Source organism: Eucyclogobius newberryi, unplaced genomic scaffold (genome assembly GCF_026437365.1).
Source record: "Eucyclogobius newberryi isolate DKJ021-1_F unplaced genomic scaffold, fEucNew1.0.hap1 SCAF_52, whole genome shotgun sequence".
Classification (NCBI taxonomy): domain Eukaryota; kingdom Metazoa; phylum Chordata; class Actinopteri; order Gobiiformes; family Gobiidae; genus Eucyclogobius; species Eucyclogobius newberryi.
In genome coordinates, this window is record NW_027316190.1 from 247424 (window position 1) to 259174 (window position 11751).

Below are 11751 nucleotides of genomic sequence, written 5' to 3' on the forward strand. Positions count from 1 at the left end.
GGACCAAAGCCACACCTCCAGGACCAGAGCCACACCTCCAGGACCAGAGCCACACCTCCAGGACCAAAGCCACACCTCCAGGACCAGAGCCACACCTCCAGGACCAAAGCCACACCTCCAGGACCAAAGCCACACCTCCAGGACCAGAGCCACACCTCCAGGACCAGAGCCACACCTCCAGGACCAGAGCCACACCTCCAGGACCAGAGCCACACCTCCAGGACCAAAGCCACACCTCCAGGACCAGAGCCACACCTCCAGGACCAAAGCCACACCTCCAGGACCAGAGCCACACCTCCAGGACCAAAGCCACACCTCCAGGACCAGAGCCACACCTCCAGGACCAAAGCCACACCTCCAGGACCAAAGCCACACCTCCAGGACCAGAGCCACACCTCCAGGACCAGAGCCACACCTCCAGGACCAGAGCCACACCTCCAGGACCAGAGCCACACCTCCAGGACCAGAGCCACACCTCCAGGACCAAAGCCACACCTCCAGGACCAGAGCCACACCTCCAGGACCAAAGCCACACCTCCAGGACCAAAGCCACACCTCCAGGACCAAAGCCACACCTCCAGGACCAGAGCCACACCTCCAGGACCAAAGCCACACCTCCAGGACCAGAGCCACACCTCCAGGACCAGAGCCACACCTCCAGGACCAAAGCCACACCTCCAGGACCAGAGCCACACCTCCAGGACCAGAGCCACACCTCCAGGACCAAAGCCACACCTCCAGGACCAGAGCCACACCTCCAGGACCAGAGCCACACCTCCAGGACCAGAGCCACACCTCCAGGACCAAAGCCACACCTCCAGGACCAGAGCCACACCTCCAGGACCAGAGCCACACCTCCAGGACCAGAGCCACACCTCCAGGACCAAAGCCACTCCTCCAGGACCAAAGCCACACCTCCAGGACCAGAGCCACACCTCCAGGACCAGAGCCACACCTCCAGGACCAAAGCCACACCTCCAGGACCAAAGCCACACCTCCAGGACCAGAGCCACACCTCCAGGACCAAAGCCACTCCTCCAGGACCAGAGCCACACCTCCAGGACCAAAACCACACCTCCAGGACCAGAGCCACACCTCCAGGACCAAAGCCACACCTCCAGGACCAAAGCCACACCTCCAGGACCAAAGCCACACCTCCAGGACCAGAGCCACACCTCCAGGACCAAAGCCACACCTCCAGGACCAGAGCCACACCTCCAGGACCAAAGCCACACCTCCAGGACTTTCTAAAGCTCAGAGGGAGTTCTGGCATCATCTCGCACCAGAACGACCTGAAGTGAACTCAAAGAAGGACAGAAGAGGAGGACACAACGGGAAAAGGGAAGGAAAAACTGTCCAGTGGTGGAACGGAGCAAAGAACAGAAAGTGGTGACGCTCAAGTACATTTTTCACGATATGTTTTTTTTTACTCATTTCGTGACATTTAAATGAAAAAAATGGACAGCGCAGGTTTGACATCTCACGCTTCATCTTGTGGACAATGAGACAGCAAACAGCATGAGCAGATGCGGCTGAGGGCACTGGTTCTGGCCCTAAACCAGGCCAAACGCCAGGGCTCCCACTGAAAGCAGGCCAAACCTAGCCGTGCCAAATCCACTGGTGTGATTAAAAACAAGTCTGAACGAGGCGCCTGGTGAGAAGCACTGAGCGAGAAACCACACGGACGACAGAAAGCTGGCGAGGGACGGGAGGACGCTGAGGAAGTGTCAGTCGCTTGGAAACCCGAGAGCCCGCGAAGTCCAAAGGATCGGCTGGAGATCACGGTCGCGCTCTCGTGGGTTTTGGTCTCGGTTTCCTTCTCGTCCTCGTGTTTGAACGTTCTGGTATCTGGAAATGCTCCTCAAAGTTCCTCTGGGGCCCAATCGTGAGCAGCTGTTCCTTTGGCTCAAATGAACGGCTTAAATGTTCTGCTTTTGGTTTGGATGGTGTGGAGCACAAACCTTTTCTACACGGCCTTTTACCAAAGATGTAAAGATGTCACAGGTCATGAGGTCATGAGGTCATGAGGTCATGAGGTCATGAGGTCATGAGGTCATGAGGTCATGATGTCATGAGGTCATGATGTCATGAGGTCATGAGGTCATGATGTCATGAGGTCATGAGGTCATGAGGTCATGATGTCACAGGTCATGATGTCATGAGGTCATGAGGTCATGAGGTCATGAGGTCATGATGTCATGAGGTCATGAGGTCATGAGGTCATGAGGTCATGAGGTCATGATGTCACAGGTCATGAGGTCATGAGGTCATGAGGTCATGAGGTCATGATGTCATGAGGTCATGAGGTCATGAGGTCGGCTCCACAGATGATTTGAGTCTTTTGCGACTGAAATAAAGACGTGGCTTGGACACAGTTCCACAACAACATCGGAAAGTATTTTACTCTTGGGTCCAAAAAATGAGGCTTTGTGCAGTGCCTGATGTTTCAGTGTGTGTCAGAAGGTGTTAAGCCTGTGACCCCTGGTGACCCCTGGTGACCCCTGTGACCCTTGTGACCCCTGGGTCAGTCGACACGCCCCGGGACAAAGGAAAAGATCCACTGATAGACATGGACATGGACCAGGGACAAGGCAAGTTTATTTGTGGCACATTTCAAACACAAGACAATTCAAAGCTTCACAGCAGGAAAAATGTATTAAAATCACAAAGAAATGACAGAAACAGAAATACAATAAAATTAACTAAATGAAAAATAAAAAAATTGGATTCCAACTCCTTTTTTTAAATCAGTCCAACTGATCGTCTAAACTAATGACATCACAAACAAAAGAGAAGAAAAAATCCTTTCAGTCAAACACAGCGAAACAAAACTGTTTTTATCTTAGATTTGAACATTGTCAGAGCAGAACCTGTCTCACATCTTCAGGAAGAATGTTCCAGATTTTAGCTGCATAAAACTGAAACACAGATTCCCCATGTTTAGTCCTGACTCTGGCACCAGCAGGAGGCCCTCTGGCACCAGCAGGAGGCCCTCTGGGCACCAGCAGGAGGCCCTCTGGCACCAGCAGGAGGCCCTCTGGCACCAACAGGAGGCCCTCTGGCACCAGCAGGAGGCCCTCTGGCACCAGCAGGAGGCCCTCTGGCACCAACAGGAGGCCCTCTGGCACCAGCAGGAGGCCCTCTGGCACCAGCAGGAGGCCCTCTGGCACCAACAGGAGGCCCTCTGGCACCAGCAGGAGGCCCTCTGGCACCAGCAGGAGGCCCTCTGGCACCAGCAGGAGGCCCTCTGGCACCAGCAGGAGGCCCTCTGGCACCAGCAGGAGGCCGGTCCACACACTGATCTGTTACAGTGAATCCACTGGTCCATATTCACCTGCGACAGTGAAACACAGATCTGACTCGTCTGCATCATGTGATACATTTTCACTGCGTGTCATGTGACCTAACAGTAGCATGTAGAGGTGGAACAGAAAGGGTCCCAGGACTGACCCTTGGGGCACTCCACAGGTCAGGGTCATGTGGTCAGAAACACAAAGTACTTCCTGTCTTCCAGATAGGACCTTAACCAGTTTAGGGTGGGGCCAGTGATGCCCACCCTGTCCTCTAGTCTCTGTAAGAGGGTCCCACCCTGTCCTCTAGTCTCTGTAAGAGGGTCCCACCCTGTCCTCTAGTCTCTGTAAGAGGGTCCCACCCTGTCCTCTAGTCTCTGTAAGAGGGTCCCACCCTGTCATCTAGTCTCTGTAAGAGGGTCCCACCCTGTCCTCTAGTCTCTGTAAGAGGGTCCTACCCTGTCCTCTAGTCTCTGTAAGAGGGTCCCACCCAGTCCTCTAGTCTCTGTAAGAGGGTCCCACCCTGTCCTCTAGTCTCTGTAAGAGGGTCCCACCCTGTCCTCTAGTCTCTGTAAGAGGGTCCTACCCTGTCCTCTAGTCTCTGTAAGAGGGTCCCACCCAGTCCTCTAGTCTCTGTAAGAGGGTCCCACCCTGTCCTCTAGTCTCTGTAAGAGGGTCCCACCCTGTCCTCTAGTCTCTGTAAGAGGGTCCTACCCTGTCCTCTAGTCTCTGTAAGAGGGTCCTACCCTGTCCTCTAGTCTCTGTAAGAGGGTCCCATGATGGACAGTGTCAAAAGCAGCATCAGATCTAACAGAATTAAGACTGAGGCTTTGCCCGTGTCAGTGTTCAGGCAGATGTCATTTGTCACCTTGACAACAGCAGTCTCAGTCACCATGACAAGAGCAGTCTCAGTCACCATGACAACAGCAGTCTCAGTCACCATGACAACAGCAGTCTCAGTCACCATGACAAGAGCAGTCTCAGTCACCATGACAACAGCAGTCTCAGTCACCATGACAAGAGCAGTCTCAGTGTGATGAGGTCTAAAACCTGACTGAAAAACATCAAATGAGTTGTTTATTTAGAGGAAATCTGTGACTGTTGGTAAACTGCCCCAAAATGTCAGATTAGAGATGGACCGGTCATGACTCAGGACTGCAGCATCAAGACTGCTCTTCTTTAGCAGAGGCTTTATGACCGCAGTTTTCAAAGACATTGGGAATGTTCCAGATTGAAGCTTTAACTATGTGAGTGATGCTAACAAACTGTTCAGCACAGACTTTATAAATCTGGAGGCTCACACATGGAGGCAGCTGTAGATAAACTCAGACTGGTGATGATCTCATGGACAGTTTTGTCAGTTACAGGTGCAAAGTGAGTCAAAGTGTTTGTGTTTAAAGTGGGGCCTGTTTTCCTGTTTTTATTTGATCTTTTTACGATTTTATTTTTCATTAGAACGTAAATCAACAAAAACTAAACAAGAGAAGAGGGAGATCACAAGTTGATATATATATATATATATATATATATATCTATATATATATATATATATATATATATATATATATATATATATATATATGACATTTACACACTTCAGTTCAGGCTCAGTACTTTACAATGACCTTAGGATGTGGGTGGAGCACGGAGCACCCACTACTGCCCCCTACAGACAAACCTGTCCTTGTTTTTCACACAAAGAACACACATTTGTAGGTTCGGGTTGTGAAAGATGTATTATATTAGCAGCTTTGTGTCGGAACATTCTGGTGAGGCTCAGGACTAAAAATGAGGGTTCTACTCATATTAAACCTGATAAACCTTTAGTACTACATTGGCCACGCAAATCATGGGAGGCACTCACATTTTTTGCATTTTTAAATTATATTTAGAAGTACAATTTCTTTCCAAACATACAATGAAAGGAATGCTTCATACATGAAGTGAAATAAGACCAAAAAATCCTTTGGTTAAGAATTGAATGCCAAATCAGCCAAGAATGATGCAGAACATAAGAACACAAAATACAAAGGAATGAACTTACACAATGCACAATGATCTTCGGGAGAGTGATGTTTGGCTCCATCTCCTGGTGTGGATATGATGCTTACTGTCATGTTTGGTCCTGGAGAGCCTCTGAGGAGGTGGCCCCACAGGGCAGGGGTAAGACTTGAACCTTAGACACTTTAGAAAGGAACGCGGCGGAAGAGGTAGGACATGGACTCGCTGTTGTGGGTTCTCCTGATGGCTTCTGCCAGAATCCTGGAAATGTCAATTACCTGGATTTTCGTGCAAGCCTTCATCTTCTCCTCTTGTGGTATTGTGTTGGTCACAACCACAGCTTCAAATGGGGCGTGGTTGATGCGAGAAATGGCAGGACCGGAGAAGATGCCGTGTGTGAGGACGGTGTAGACCTTCATCGCCCCAGCATCGATTAGCTGGTTGGCGGCAAGGCAGATGGTGCCACATGTGTCCTCCATGTCGTTCACCAGAATGGCCACTCGGTCCTTGACATCACCAACCAAGACCATGTGATCCACTTGATTGGCCTTTTTCCTCTCCTTGTGGATGAGGGCAAAGTCCACACTGAGGCAGTCTGCCATGGAAGTTACACGTTTGGCTCCTCCAGCATCTGGAGACACAATTATACAATTTTTCCATTCTGGAACATTCTCCTTTATCCACTGCACAACAGCAGGTTCCGCATACAGGTTGTCAACAGGGATGTCAAAGAAGCCCTGGATCTGGGAAGCATGTAGGTCCATGGTGATGATGTGGTCCACCCCGGCCACAGACAGCATGTTGGCCACCAGTTTGGCCGAGATAGGCGCGCGACACGTGTCCTTTTTGTCTTGGCAAGCGTAGGGGAAGCAGGGAAGGACGGCTGTAACCCGGGACGACGAGGCGATCTTGCAGGCATTGATCATGATGAGCAGCTCCATCAGGTTATCGTTGACCTCTCCACAGCCACTCTGCACGATGTAAACATCCTTACCACGGACACTCTCCCCAATCTCCACACACGTTTCCTGATTGCTGAATTTCTTGGTGACGACTTTGCCGAGGTCCAACCCGAGCTCATCGGCCACCTTCTGGGACAGGTCGCGGTGAGAGCTGCCGCTAAAAAGCACCATGTTCGGCATGTCTCTGAGTCAGGCGCTGCGTTAACCTGACTGAAGGTGGCGCTGGCGTGTCACCACTACAGGGAAGGGAAAGTGATGAATGTGCACGTTAATGTTGCAGCGCTGGCATTGCTCTGAGAGCTTTGGAGTGTTTACAGCGGCCTTACTGGAAGTGAGCTGCGTCTCCACAAACCTGACTCGTACTTGTCCTGGTTAGTACTTCTATATTGTGAAAGCTGAAACGTTATTGCAAGACCTTTACCACATAATGTCTTTCCAACGTGAATATGTTCTTCTTCTTTGGTGTTTTATGGCGGCTGGTATCCAAGTGTTGCATTACCGCCGTCCACTTCTTCTTACGTGAATCTGTTGTTGTTGTTGTTGTTGTTGTTTTATGGCGGTTGGCATCCGAGTGTTGCATTACCGCCAGACCTTATTCCTCAGACGTTTCGTAGTCGTTTGCAGTTACATTTTATAGTGTGGAGCAATCACTTCAAAGAATATAGACCCTTTATGTCATCGGGGCTGCATCTGGAGCTGATGATGTCACTGACGGTGAAGTCACCAATCACCAACATTCCTCCACTCTAAGAGATGGTGGGAAACCGCAACTTTTACAACGTATCCCGAAAAAACAACAAGGTCGAGGAAAACCAAGTGACACTAAGAATCAAACAAAGATTATCTACAAAAAGAATGAATGACAAAGTGAATGAAAACTATTTTTGTCTTCTTTTTCTTCTTCTGTTTTTGTTTGTTGGTATGCAAGTGTTACATTACCACCACCTACTGAAGTTGTGCGTCTTAGACTTTAAACCGACTGGTATTTAGGAGTGGCCCAAGAGTCCATCAACAGGAAGGGAAAGATCTATCTGAGTCCTAAAAATGGATTCTGGTGCATCATGTTGAGAAACAAAGAGTACATTGGTTATACAGTTCCTTCTGTCCTTCTGCCTCTGCAGCGAGCTCCTCAGAAGGTCGGGGTGTTTGTGGACTATGGTGAGGGTCTGGTCTCCTTTTATGATGCAGATTCTGCAGATCTTCTCTTCTCCTTCAGCGGCTGCTGCTTCAGAGAGAAACTGTTTCCATATTTCTGTCCCGGTTTAAATGCTGGAGGTTCAAACTCTGCTCCTCTGGTCCTCACTGCAGTGGAGACTTTCAGAGGTCAAAGTGACTAAGAACAAGAAGAAAAGTTCTGAACTTCAGTCAAATGTAACTGTGGATACTTTTCACTCCATTTTGGACTGAAAGTACAAAGTTCTTCTCTTTATTGTTTCAGTTCTTTTGAAATGTCTGAATGTTTATTATAATCCTGTTCATGGTGACCTCCTGTGAGAGGGTTTTGGGTTCAAGTCTCGGCTTTGATCAAACAAAATATCAATAAATCTGATTCTTTAATAATTCTCAATTTGTGAAATCTTCTTAAAGTGAAACAGATGTTTTTTTCTTTCTGCTCAGTTTTCTCTCTGGACATTTAACCTTTGACCTTTGACGTGTCCAGTCTTTTCTTCTTCCATTGAATCCACTTGATCCACAGATTTGTCTGGGACATGCTCCTCCCACAGATACATGCTCCTCCCACAGAGACATGCTCCTCCCACAGAGACATGCTCCTCCCACAGACATGCTCCTCCCACAGAGACATGCTCCTCCCACAGAGACATGCTCCTCCCACAGACATGCTCCTCCCACAGAGACATGCTCCTCCCACAGAGACATGCTCCTCCCACAGAGATATGCTCCTCCCACAGACATGCTCCTCCCACAGAGACATGCTCCTCCCACAGAGACATGCTCCTCCCACAGAGACATGCTCCTCCCACAGACATGCTCCTCCCACAGAGACATGCTCCTTCCACAGAGACATAAAGATCAGGCCTTAAAGTAGCTCCTCCCACACCAAACTGTACAAGAGTCTGACAGAAGCAGACGAGGTTCTGAGCCTCATTTATCACACTCTCAAGTCAAATCAAATCAAATCAAATCAAATCAAATCAATTTATTTTTGTAAGGCCCAAAATCACAACAACAGTTGCCTCTGAGGGCCACAGGGAGAAATGAATCAACAATGTCTGTGGTGGCGAGGGAGTCGGACAATGTCTGTGGTGGCGAGGGACGATGTCCCAGGGTCCTCTGTCCTTAGACTCTCCTTCTCGGCCAGGAAAAACTACAAAAAAAACCTCTTTGGGAAAAAAGCGTAGAAACCTGGAGGAGTTCCAGTGAAGGAGAGATCCGACTCTCACAGACGGACAGACGGACACAAGGAGACTGGAGCTGGACCCACTCTTCAGGCAGAAGAGGGACCGTCTGAGTCGAGCTGGACCCACTCTTCAGGCAGATGAGGGACCGACTGAGGCGAACTGGACCCACTCTTCAGGCAGAAGAGGGACCGTCGGAGGCGAGCTGGACCCACTCTTCAGGCAGATGAGGGACCGACTGAGTCGAGCTGGACCCACTCTTCAGGCAGAAGAGGGACCGTCGGAGGCGAGCTGGACCCACTCTTCAGGCAGACGAGGGACCGTCTGAGTCGAGCTGGACCCACTCTTCAGGCAGAAGAGGGACCGTCTGAGTCGAGCTGGACCCACTCTTCAGGCAGAAGAGGGACCGTCGGAGGCGAGCTGGACCCACTCTTCAGGCAGACGAGGGACCGTCGGAGGCGAGCTGGACCCACTCTTCAGGCAGATGAGGGACCGTCTGAGGCGAACTGGAGCCACTCTTCAGGCAGATGAGGGACCGTCCACACAGGGCAGGGACCACTTCACCAGGGGAGGGGCATCTGGGTCCACAGGTCCTCAGAAGTGAGAGAAAGAAAAAGAAGGCGGTGAACAGTTTGCAAGTGGAATCAAAAAATAAATATTGTTTGATAGCATAAGTAGTCAGAAGAAGAAGAGGATAGTGCTCAAGCTGTCATACTTCCCCCAGCATAGTTACTCCTAGGGCAGCGTAGCTGAAGCTGTGGGTTTATCTTTATGTTCCTAACTACTCTGACCATAAGCGATTTCGAAGAGGAACGTTTTAAGCCTGGACTTAAATGAAGAGACTGTGTCAGCATATTTAACATGGGTCGGGAGCTGATTCCATAACACAGGAGCTTGGTAGCTAAACGCTCTACCTCCTACAGTACTTTTAGAGACTCTTGGCACCACCAGAAGGCCAGCATTCTGAGAGCGAAGAGCTCTGTTTGGATGATATGGTTCTATAGCATCTTTGAGGTAGGATGGGGCCATGTCATTTATGGCTTTGTAGGTCAAGAGTAGAATTTTGAATTTGATTCTAGACTCGACGGGGAGCCAGTGAAGAGACTTCAGCACTGGCGTAATGTGCTCTCTTCTTTTTGTTCCTGTTAGTAATCTTGCTGCTGCATTTTGAACCAGTTGAAAGCTTTTTATGGAGCTTTTAGGACACGCTGCAAGCAGGGAGTTACAGTAGTCTAATCTAGTCGTTACAAATGCATGGATAAGTTTTTCGGCATCACTTTTAGGCAGGATTCTTCTGATTTTGGCTCTTGTTGCGCAAATGGAAATAGGCTGTTTTACAAGCTTGATTTATATGAGCTTTAAATGAGAGCTCCTGGTCAAATAAGACTCCAAGGTTTCTTACAGTAGAACTGGAGGCTACACTGACATTGTCCAGTGTGACTATCTGCTCAGATAGAGCGTCTCGTAGATGCTTAGGGCCAAGCACAATGACCTCGGTTTTTTCAGGGTTAAGAAGCAGGTAGTTTAGTGTCATCCAGGTTTTTATCTCCTTCACACAAGCACTAAGTCTGTCTACTTGATCGCTCTGATCAGGTTTCATTGATAAATACAGCTGAGTGTCGTCTGCAGAGCAGTGGAAGTTAATGCCATGTGACCTGATAATGTTGCCTAATGGTAGCATATAAAGAGTAAACAGAATTGGACCGAGTACCGAACCCTGTGGCACACCATAAATTACTTTAGAGCTTGGTGAGCAGCTCTGGTTTACATTAACAAATTGGAACCTATCAGATAGATAGGATTTAAACCAGCTGAGGGCTGTTCCTCTGACACCTACATCACATTCTAACCTCTGTAGTAGAATGTTGTGGTCGATGGTGTCAAACGCTGCGCTGAGGTCCAACAGAACCAGGATTGAGACCAGTCCATCGTCAGCGGCTAATAACAAATCATTTGTGACTTTAACTAGTGCAGTTTCAGTGCTGTGGTGGGCTCTGAACCCTGACTGGAAAACTTCAAATAAGTTATTGTCCTGCAGGTGGCGACAAAGCTGTTTTACTACAACTTTTTCAAGGATTTTAGAGACGAAGGGAAGATTTGAAATAGGTCTGTAGTTTACCAATAGGTCGGGATCTAGATTAGGCTTTTTCAGAAGAGGTTTAATGACTGCATGTTTGAAGGACTGTGGAACATAGCCACTTTCGAGTGAAGTATTTATTATATTAAGAATAGGGTCTATAATTAGGGGAAGAATGTCTTTGAGGAGTCTGCTTGGAATGGGGTCTAGGACACAAGTTGAGCTTTTAGAGGACATAATGGCTGAAGTTATCTCTGCTTGATCAACAGCTGTGAACCTTTCTATGTTTACAGGTGGATTTATATGGGACGTTAGATTTACAGCTTGGGCTAGTTCAGGGCTAATAGCGGGGGTAATTTCATCTAATTTATCTCTGATTGTTTTTATTTTATTATTAAAAAATAGGAGGAAATCATCAGAGCTAAGTGTAGCTGGGATTGAGGGCTCTACTGCACTGTGACAGTTTGTTAGCCTAGCTACAGCGCTGAAAAGGAATTTAGTGTTACTTTTGTTGACTTCTATTAGATTTGAATAATATCTGGTTTGGGCCTTACGCAGAGCCTGCTTATAGGACAGCAGGCAACTTTTCCATGCTTTTAGGGATTCTTCGGTGTGAGAGCGGCAAAATAATCCCTCTAACTTTCTAACTCTTTGTTTATGTGAACGCAGTTCTTGGTTGTACCATGGGGAGGCGCGCTTTGGCCTAATGACCTTCTGTTTTAACGGCGCGACAACGTCAAGAGCAGACTTCAGAGAATTCATGGTCAAGTCGACACATTGATCACTTAAACTGGGACTAAAGCTGTTCTCAGCAGGATCACATGACATGATCACATGACATGATCACATGACAGGATCACATGACATGATCACATGACATGATCACATGACATGTCACTGAATATTGGCTCTATTATTTCTTTGAATTTTGAGATAGATTTTTCAGATATTGTCCTTTTCATTATAACTTTATTTTGTGGGACTGGATGATCTTTAAGAATAAACTGAAAGGTAATTAGGAAATGATCTGACAATATAGGGTTTTGAGGGAGGACACTGAGGTC

At 48.3% G+C, this 11751-nt stretch overlaps 1 protein-coding gene across 1 annotated transcript; it reads right to left on the reverse strand.

The window, feature by feature from the left end:
* Positions 1-5370: 5370 nt before the first annotated feature.
* On the reverse strand, positions 5371-6455 carry LOC140383521 (ribose-phosphate pyrophosphokinase 2-like). Its single transcript, XM_072465968.1, has one exon. It carries the CDS (start codon positions 6431-6433, stop codon positions 5477-5479), a length of 957 nt encoding a protein of 318 aa, XP_072322069.1. The 5' UTR covers positions 6434-6455; the 3' UTR covers positions 5371-5476.
* Positions 6456-11751: the final 5296 nt, after the last annotated feature.

What these genes read in the sequence shown, in the direction of transcription:
- LOC140383521 (XM_072465968.1), bottom strand. Translation starts at nt 6,433, where the DNA reads ATGCCGAACATGGTGCTTTTTAGCGGCAGCTCTCACCGCGACCTGTCC.